The sequence below is a fragment of the Thamnophis sirtalis genome, unplaced genomic scaffold (genome assembly GCF_051295495.1).
Source record: "Thamnophis sirtalis isolate CommonGarterSnake01/CBP01778 unplaced genomic scaffold, rThaSir2_p1.2 scaffold_4, whole genome shotgun sequence".
Classification (NCBI taxonomy): domain Eukaryota; kingdom Metazoa; phylum Chordata; class Lepidosauria; order Squamata; family Natricidae; genus Thamnophis; species Thamnophis sirtalis.
Window position 1 is genome coordinate 38572710 of NW_028261384.1, and position 10713 is coordinate 38583422.

Consider the following 10713-nt stretch of genomic DNA (forward strand, 5'->3'; position numbering starts at 1 on the left):
GAATTTGACTACCTAAATCAGTGGTTCTTAAGCTGTGTTTGATCGAACACCAGGGGTTCGGTGAGTCAGTCTCGCAGGTTCGGCCAAGGTCAAGACACACACCCGACTCATATGATTCGTGATGACACACCCCGCTTGTCCATCATTGGCTACAGGTGATAATGCCACATTGCTTGGCCTATCTGTGCTGTGCAGGGAATTTGGTGCGCCCAGTAGTCGAATTGTAACTGTTGTGATGGTACATCATGTGATTTCTTTCTTAATATTTAACTATGTCGAGCAAAAATAGAAAGTGGTCGGACGAATATGTACAATATGGATTCACATGTATAACGGAACGTGATGGGAGTTAGCATCCTAACTGCATGATTTGCAATGCCAAGTTGAGCAATTCTAGTCTAGCACCGGCAAAACTAAGAGAACACTTCCTTAAGCTGCATGGAAAATATAAGAACACAACACTGAATTCAAGGTGAAGAGAGCTAGATTCGATGAAAAGGCTACTCTGCCTGTTCGGCTTTGTACCCACCAACAAACCGATCGTCACAGCATCGTACGAAGTTGCTTACCTGATCTCAAAGCAGGGCAAACCACACACCATTGCTGAAACACTCATAAAACCAGCTGTGTTGAAGATGGTGAATATCATGCTGGGAAAAGCGGCTAAAGTTAAGTTATCCCAAATTCGTCTTTCAAATGACACCATCAGCGACAGAATAGAGGACATGAGCAAAGACATCTTGGCTCAAGTAGTTGCAGATCTGATTTCAAGCCCGGCAAAATTCAGCCTTCAACTTGACAAGACCACAGACATTTCCAATCTAAACCAGCTTGCAGTATTTGTGCGCTATGTGAAAGACGACGTGATAAAGGAAGATTTTTTATTTTGTAAGCCTCTTACAACAACAACTAAGGCAGCCGATGTGAAGAAACCTGTGAATGACTTCTTCAAAGACAACAACCTTTCGTGGGATATGGTTTCTGCAGTTTGTTCGGACGGAGCTCCAGCCATGCTGGGAAGAAAGTCTGATTTTGGTGCACTAGTGAAAGCCGATGCACCACACATCATTGTTACGCATTGTATTCTGCATAGGCATGCATTGACAACAAAAACCTTGCCTCCAAAACTGGCAGAAGTATTAAAAATTGTAGTGGAATGTGTGAACTATGTGCAAAATAGTGCTCTGAGGCACTGCATCTTCAGGGAGCTGTGTAAAGAAATGGGATCTGAATTCGAGGTACTTCTGTACCATTCTAACGTTCGGTGGTTATCCTGGGGACAGGTGCTGAATCGTGTTTTTGCCGTGTGTGTGGAATTAGCCCTGTTTTTGCAAGAGCACCAACATTGTCATGCAGCTTGCTTCAAAAATTCTGAGTTCATTCTCATTTTAGCGTACATGGCTGATATCTTCTCAGCTCTCAATCCTCTCAATCAACAGATGCAGGGCGGTGGAGTCAACATCATCGAAGCAGAAGAAAGCCTGAAGGCTTTTCAAAAAAAGCTACCGTTATGGAAATGACGAATAGAGAACAATAACTTTGCAAACTTTCCCCTGCTAGATGACTGTGTAAGTAAGATCGAAGATGTATCTGGAATCGGAGACATTTCTGTACCCGCAGAACTGAAGCAAGCAATTGCCACGCACTTAGTTTCGCTTGCAAAGTCTCTTGACTGATACTTCCCTACAAGAGAGTCATATCCAGCATGGCCGTTCATGTTTAGTGTTGAGACAACAGATGTGAATGATGAATACCTCGATGAAATCATTGAAATTCAGCAGAGCCAGGTTCAACAGCAACTCTTCAGAACAACAACGCTCTCAATGTTTTGGTGTCAACAAATGGTAACGTACCCTGTTATTGCTAAGAAAGCTCTGGAGATTTTCATACCGTTTGTTACAACATATCTTTGCGAGCAATCCTTTTCAAGGCTGCTGGACATAAAAACGAAGAAAAGGAACAGACTTTGTTGCAAAAATGATATGAGAGTGACACTTGCCAAGGTAAAGCCACGCATTTCTGAACTGGTCTCTGAAAGGCAACAGCAGAAGTCACACTGATTTGCAGTAAATATTCATTATTATGTTTTTGTTTTTGTGTGAAAATCATGTTTTAATATTTAATGGTTTTGTTCTTTGTTCTTAATGGTTTTGTTCTTTAATGGTTTTGTTCATTTTGTGCACCTATGTATAAAAATATACCTACATATAAATATATACCTAAATATATACCTATGTTTTAAATTTGAAACAATCATATTTTTTCCCCAATTAAGAAGGGTTCAGTGAATGCGAATATGAAACTGGTGGGGGTCAGTACCTCCAACAAGGTTAAGAACCACTGACCTAGATTAATCTCTTTTCTTGAAAAAAATTCAGAAGTGGTTTGTCATTGCTTGTTTCCAATGGATAAGAGAAAGGGACTGGACCAAGATTACTCAGTGACTTTGTGCTCATGGTGGGACTAAAGTCATTAGAACTTATGGTCTCATGATTTGTAGTCTAGTTCCTTAACCACTAGATAAAACTGGTTGTCTAATACAATTATAAAATCATTTCAACTGATGATGGTAGGGGAGAACTTTTAGGCAACTTCATTCAGCAAGCATACTAGTTGCAAGAAAATCACATTTCATGAGACTCAGATTGAAAATCTATTGTATCTGCAAATGTGCAATTTTTCATCAAAAGGACTTCTGCATTTTTGTCACTGGAAGCTCTTAACACTTAAGGACACTTCTGTCTTTTTAAATATAATTTCTGCATTATATTCTTGAAATTAAAGTTTTCCTAGCTTTTTTTTTCTTTAGAGGCTATCCTAAACAATAGGCTACAAAAAAGGTATTGTTTTATGAACTAGGACCCTGACTTTTAATTTCCATTATGTAGTGACAACATCATCAAAAGAGAGAAGATTGTCACCCTAGATGATTTTCTTCCAACCCGATGGATCCATAATCTTCCTAATTCCTCAACAGAGTCTTTCTCATTAGCTGAAATTTTATTTTAATTACTGAACATAATGAATTGAGAAACATTGTCAAGTTTCCCCCCCATGCAGTACTCTTATTTTCTCCAAATAAGAGATACTAAGGAATTATAATTCTCTGCCATTTCATTTATGGAAGAAAGTAGTATCCCTTTTATACTCTGAAGATGATAGGCAGTTAACTACTACTTCTTTGCAGAGAATGGGATGGGGTTTCTGACTAAGACCATAGATGTTTTGGTTTCACAATCACTCCAATGCCATAAGCACTAATGAGTAAGGTAGTGAGATGGCTAAGATTACTTTCAATGGACAAAAAACTGCAACCCCAAAGGGTTCTGCAAGGTCTGTTTCTGAAGCGCTATCTGAAGATTTAAATGAGTGGAGGCTAAGAGAATCTCATGCATTTTCCCCCTTCCCAGTTCCCACCTATTGGATAAAAAAGAATTTGTTTTTGGAAGTGACAGAAAGACTGCTGTAGGGAAATTCCCATTGCTGGGGTGTTGTATGTGTGTGCAAATGTCCTGTTTTTCATTATGCATCCTTGTAGTTGTTGGAAGTTTTCCTAGCTTCCCGTTTAAATTATATTCCAAGAGACAATATCATTAGGGAACTCTTTTCAACTTTCTCAATGGCAATCCTACTCTCATAACTAAGGACAATTCCTGTCTTTGAGAAATTTTCTTTCTGCTAGAGAAACATGGAGAAATAATTTACTTAATTCCCCCACCATCACCATTTTGGTAGAGAATTTGGAAAAAATCTGTGCTAGGTAAAAGTGATTGATTTTGAAAGATGGTTCTTCTGAGCTGTCCAGGACACTATGTGACAGCTGAATTGGTTCCTTGGACTCAGATTTTACTTAGTCTAGACAAACTGTTGAGCTGTGGCCATCTCCTGGAACAAAGTAAAAGCTATGTGTCTCATTCATGTGTTCTAGATACTTCTCTTATTTTTGTGAAACAAAAATACTTTATTTATTTATCATCTCATTTTGAACCTGTGTCCAAAATTGTTTTCTATTTTTATAAACTCTCCAAGACTGCTATAAAGTGCTATGGAATGGTATACCAGTCTAACTCCTATTGCTGTTGCTATTTAACCAAATAATATTCACTTCACTGACCTGAGACAACTGGAGCCAGTTTGCTGCAGTGGTTAAGATGCAGCATAGAAACTAGGAGACTTGAGTTCCAGGCTTGCCTCAGGTATGGAAGCCAAATGGGTGACTTCACATTACTACATAATCCTGGCTTCAACATCCACAATATTTCATTTATTTACATCATTTTTGTTCCATATTCCAACTCAGTTCATTGAATAAGATGTGAAATATAATATTAAAGAACATTTAAAAAATCAATTTGGAACAAGAAAAGACAAGTGGAAGACATATTTTCAGTGGACAGCTAAAGGTGAATACAAGATGATAATGCACCTTACTAAATTTCAGAAACTGAAGCCTCCCAGAGTTACTTTGAAGTAAGATGAGTAGCCTATAAATTTTATAAATAAATAGCTAGTAGTCACTCACAATGGGGAAATCTGGTGGTATCAGTGTGCCTTGAATCTTCCTACTCTTCTCATTAAAGTTTACATTTTTCTCTTGATGCTCCATCATTCAGTCGAATGTGATGTTCCTGAAGTTTGGTATTATGGGAGAAGGGAGAATAAAACTTTCTACACCCTTTATCTATGCTTTTAATTTGTCCAGTTCTTTATTTTTCTTTTCCCTAAGCTCAGACATTGCTGCTTTTCCTCCTCTAAGGAACTGTTTCATCTTCCTGACTATTCTGGTTTCCCCTTTCTCTGCTTTTCCAACTTACCATTTCTTTGTTGTAGCAACAGTTATAATACAACATTTCTTAAGTGCTTTGAGAATGCTGAATACTTTACCACATCTGCTTTTATTATTTCTGAGCTCAGAATATCTATAAAATTTTATATTGCCACTAATGAAATGGATGTGAAAATTTATCCTGCAGTTGGCAATCTTTGTGGGGCTGGTAGATGTGTTTGAAATTTGGGAGTATGTCAGGAGTGTTTTCACAAAATGGCTTCTACTGTAAGGTTGGGGGGGCACAATCTAAAATAATAGGAAGATAATCTCAAATATTAAAATATTAATTTAGCAAAATGAAAGAACATATATTTGGATGTTGTTAAAAATTCTAATTCCATTTATTTATTTAAAACAAGTATTGAACTTTAGTCTCCCACAATATTCATTATATATGGGTAGCTTATCCTCTTGTGGCAATAGCACAACTTTAATTTTACTAGTATGGCTTGAGGTGTATATGCAATAATACAAATTACAAATTTTGAATGATATTTTAAAGCCAACCTGTGTAGAAAATTCTAAAACATCAGAGACTAAGAGCTCTTTGAAACATTAGTCAATTTGATCTACCCTTGTTTCTGAGTGTGTTCCAGAGACCTTCTTCCAGAGGCCTAGGCTGCCACTGAGAAGGCTTGCCTTTAAGGTCCATGGTGTTTTCAGAGGCACCAATCAGGGCACCAATCTTGGCCAACCAGGGCACATTACTTTATGAGTTTCTATGTTGGATAAAGACATTCTTTGGATGGCCAGAGAAAGGCCAACAAAAACGCCTGAAATTTGACTAAAGGGCACAATCCTGTTTAAACTGGAAAGAGAACACAAACTTTGTTCAACACCATCTGTGTAATTTTAGATATCCCCCAACTCAACAAGATGAATTCCAATTTGTCAGTGTTGTGTGTTCTACTCCAGAGAAGAAAATGTTGTTTTTGGAACCATGTTGAGCAGCCATTGCCATTTTACTGTCTACTGACAGAAATTAATGGTGAAGGCCTTATAGAGCAATTTATCAACAGTTGTTTGAATTCACACTTTTCCAAATTTCATATCTCTAGACTAGGGAGCATTTGCCTGCCGATTTATGTCAAAATGTCAGTGGATGCTAGAAATTGACCAGGGAAGGCTCCAGGGAGTAACTGATCTTAGCAATGCTGAGTTTGGTTAAACTCCTGGAGGACGAGTTTTGAAAGGAGCTGAAAGGCCCCAGAGTGGGCCTCTGACTGATCACAGAAGATATGTAAACACAGATGCAGCCAGCAAAAAAAGGCATACCAAGGAATTGTAATTAGCACGTTGTGAGGAAAGGGCCAGGAGGACAGGGTTTTGGAAGTAAACAGACACTTTTTCAAACTAAATGATACAATGCAAGGGGCAGAAAAGAAAAAAAAAGAGAAAGTTCACTTTAACTCTTGCAGAAACATGAATTACTATGTGAAGAACCCCAGTACTGTTGGCCATCAAATTCATTTTCCATTCACTGATTAAAATATACAGTTCTGGATATATATTAGTCAACACATGAGTGTATAACGAGTCAAGTGGTTGATGGAGGTTTTGATATATTAAAAGGATTTGAGGTAGAACCATTCTGAAAAAAAGAGACTACATCCATTACTTGATTGCCTAGATTGGTTCAGCTATACAAGTTAGAATTGTTGTATATGAAACATGGGAGCATTTAGCCTAATAAATTAGGAGTTCAGTATTGACATCTTGACAAATTGTACATTTCACCATTTAATTTTGTCTTTTCGAGTCTGAGCATTTAATGAACACACATGATGACAGCCTGCCTTCCTGCTCCTCCTGCAATTTCTTAAGTTACAATCCATTTGTAACCTCAAGAGTTGCTCAGAAAGAGGTTTTGCTCACAAATGTGAATATCTGATTTGACTGAGGCAAGTATGGTTCCATTCTTACTTCTGTGGAGCTTTCCTATATTTAGATGGGGTTTGCACATGGGAAATTGCATCAGTCATTAATTTAGCATGACCCATCAAAATCTGTTTAGATTCTCACATTTTTGAAAAGCTATAGAATCTTTTTTCAGAAATGTCAAGAAAAAATATTTTGTAATTATGAACTGTTTCTCAGGCTGTGGCTGCCAAATTATCTTCTAAAGATCTGACAATTTTTAAAAGAAGTACTAATACTGATTTTTTTTTTAAAGGCAAAATATACATTGCTTAAAACAACAACAAAAAAACCACCAAAAACCTCAATTAAACAGAAATGACCAGGCAATACTTCAAGGCAATAGATGCTGTAGATACATACAAAGTGACATATTTATGAAAAATTCATAGAAGATTTAATATGAGACAAATATGTGTTCATTTCATGATGTAGCACTTTTTTTTTAAGGGAAGGGTTTTACAACCATGTGGAAACTTTTAGATTACATTTTCCAGTAGCAAGTTTTATTCTGAGACATTTATCTTCTGCTATTTCCTTTGCTTCAGTGTAACTTTTGATGGTGTTTGCAATCTGACTGTAAGTAATTCATACAAAGAACTGGGGAAGAAAGAAATTGACTTTGAAAAGAAATATAACTCAGTTTTATTATGCTAGGCTGACATTTATGACCTAAAAAGTATGGAACATTCTCTTCTTTAAAATAATATCTCACCCCACTTTTTTGAATTGCTACCACAACCCCAAATGTGACACTTTTTTTTAATTACATAAAAATAAATAAATAACTATTCATTCAAATAAGGCAGAGAAACAAAAGCAAAGCAGAAGTAATAATCCAATTTTCATGCAGGAAAGGCCTTGGTGGCTTCAAGAAAAAGCCTCAAAGAGGCTTTTTCCAGAAAGGAACCAGTCACGAGTACCTCAATGCAACACGTACAGCAAGAGTGACTTTCCACATCTGTGATAGTGAGACAATCTATCAATTATCCTGCTTCCAAACTGTTTAAGACCTCATTTAGCTCATCATTGTATGTAGACCCAGTTTCAGAAGATGCACAGCCTCTTTTGATTCATCTGCTTTAGTTCAGTGATCTTCCAACAGTGATGATAACAACTGGCTAGATGGATTCAAAAATTATTAATAGCAATGAAGACTTTATGATACTCTACAGCATAGTTGCCATAGTGGAGAGGCACAATGACCCAATACAAAATATATATATTTGCCAAAAAGAGCTATTGGGGATTGTGGTATAGAGTACTCTCAAAAGTTGTACTGAAAATTATGATGGTCTGTACTCAACCTAAGGGGTTTGTGTGTGTGTGTGTGTGTGTGTGTGTGTGTGTGTGTATGTGGTTTTATATTGCTTTCATTTGTATTTTGTTTATTGTTCATGATGTATTAAGACCCTAAGACCCTAGAGTCACCTATGTGAGATGATCAGCTATGTAAACTGAATAAAGTTTCTCTCTCTCTCTCTCCCATCCTTCTTTCCCTCTGTCTCTCTCTGTGTGTGTGTGCGTGCACAAACACACACACTTTTGAGTCAGTTTTTGATTCCTGATCAAGTCCCTGTAGTTTTCTTGGCAACATTTTAGAAAGTAGTTTGTCATTGCCTGCTTCCTAGGACTGAGAGGGAGTGACTGGCCCAAAGTAGTTCAGATGGTTTGATACGCAAGACAACACTAGAACTCACAGCATCTGTTTTTAACCTGATGCCTTGACCATTACACTAAACTGGCTCTCTAAATAAATAAGTAAATAAATAAATGTGTTTCAACTTGCTGATTTAAGTCTGCCTTCCCTAACTTAAAGCCATCAAATTTCAACTCCTATTTCTCCCAGGCAAACAGCCAGTAGACTGATGGAAATGGAAGTTTAAGACATCTGAAAAGCAGCAGGTTTGGGGAGCTGATGCATACTTTGAAAAATAAACTTATTATCCATTGGGAAGCACCTTTATATTTCCTTTTTTTCCACTTGACAAACAGGTCAATGTTTGGTTTATATCAGATGATGTTTCCATGATAATTTTCATCTGAATAAAATTCTCTGCTCTGTGAACTTTTCACCCACAGTAGGAATGAAAATAAATCTTAAAGCACTGTAATGGTTTATGGGAAAGTGTTTCTGTGTTGTAACCCAGCAAATCACTACTGATTTGGCTTCATAGATTGTTACTGTTTTTTTTTAAACTAGGAAGAGAATAATCGGGTGATTAAATCAAATGCTATTAACATAAAAGAGAACCTTTCTTTTTGTAGAAATTTCCAACATTGTGTGATAACCTATTATACAATGGTTTACATATCATGCCAGGCTGAAAGAATGTTATAAAAATGCTTCTATTCTCTGTATTATTGGTCTAAAAAACAAATATACTTCACATATTTCGAAAAGAGCATGAACTGAATAGAAAAGTACTCAAAATTAAAATAGATTCTGTGCCACAAAAAGAAGCATATTGTTCTCAAACTTAAATATTTAAATCCTAAATTGTGCAGTGAAAGTTTTAGAATCACCCACCTTTCTGGACTAAGTGGGTTTGGATCCTACAAACGTTCAGGCAGCTTAATGTTATCACAGTTTGGTTTTAACTGCAGTTTGGACTCTAACAAGAATACCATAGGTTAGAATTAATCATTTGCTGAAAATTGCAGGAAATTAAGTCAAGAGTACATATCGCCTTTGAGTCAAATGTTGCCATCCTTATCATATGGATGAAAATGGAAATAATAAACAATGGTATCTCATTTTAGTGTTGGATTCATCTTATTTTAGTGTAAAGATCACAAGGTTGATATGAGATTTGAAAGCTGAATTAATGGAGAAATAGTTCTAGTGTAGTGTGTTTCATAATGAGATTGTAAGAGTCTTGCATGTATGAAATTTTTCCCTATAAGTCAAGTGTTTGTCTGCCCATAGTATGGAATAATTTTTAAAATTATTTAGATCTTTTGATCTAAAGTCCATCTGACAAACACATATCAAAAATGCTAAACTGCTAAAAGCATAATTTGACCAATTTTTAATTAAAGAAAGTCCCAGATATGTCAAAAACAATGGTACCACAATCATATGTAGGATTACTGTTTCAATGAATCATGAGGTCTGCCAATTGTGTGGCTTAATCTATACAGCAGTTAATACTGAGGAAGTAGCTCAGTGGCTAAGATGCTGAGCTTGTCGATCAGAAAGATCGGCATTTCGATGGTTCGAATCCCTAGCAACGTGTAACAGAGTGAGCTCCCATTATGTCTCCCAGCTTCTGCCAACCTAGCAGTTCGAAAGCATGCAAAAATGCAAGTAGAAAAATAGGAACACCTTTGTGGGAAGGTAACAGCATTCCATGTGCCTTTGGTGTTTAGTCATGCCAGCCACATGATCACCCAGACGTCTTCAGAGAATGCTGGCTTTGAAACAGAGTTGAGCACTATCCTCTAGAGTCAAGAACGACTCGCTATGTGTGAGGGGAACCTTTACCTTTATCTTACTGAAGAAATATTTATTTTAAAGAATGAACATGAATGAAAGAAACATTGGTTCCCTGAACATAGTTAACATAGTTTGAAAGATGCACATTAAAATTAAATGTTATGAACTGATACCTATGCACCCAAGTAAAGACTAGTCTGATTAAATTAACAAAGCATTGCCTTCTGAGACCACTAATAAAAATGATTAAACTTTGCAATTATGAATTAAATTCATGATTGTTCAAATGTGAACGTTGTTTTATATGACAGTCTTTTAGAGCATTAAAGTAATACAGATAGAATGATAACATGGACATTTTGAGTAGAGCTGAACTCCTGGCAGCAATATTTCCCATTGATTTTTTGGGTAATATTTTCACCCAACTGGATCCTGTAGTTATTTCTTTTATCTTTAAACATAAGTAGCATTCATGTTGTATAATATAGCAGCACATGAATCACACAAAGCCATTCAAGAAATATAACAT

At 36.5% G+C, this 10713-nt stretch overlaps 1 protein-coding gene across 1 annotated transcript; it reads left to right on the forward strand.

Annotated features, from left to right (window-relative positions):
* The first annotated feature begins 491 nt into the window (after window positions 1-491).
* On the forward strand, window positions 492-1520 carry LOC148045810 (protein FAM200C-like). The gene has a single exon (XM_087714372.1). It carries the CDS (start codon window positions 492-494, stop codon window positions 1518-1520), a length of 1029 nt encoding a protein of 342 aa, XP_087570498.1.
* Window positions 1521-10713: the final 9193 nt, after the last annotated feature.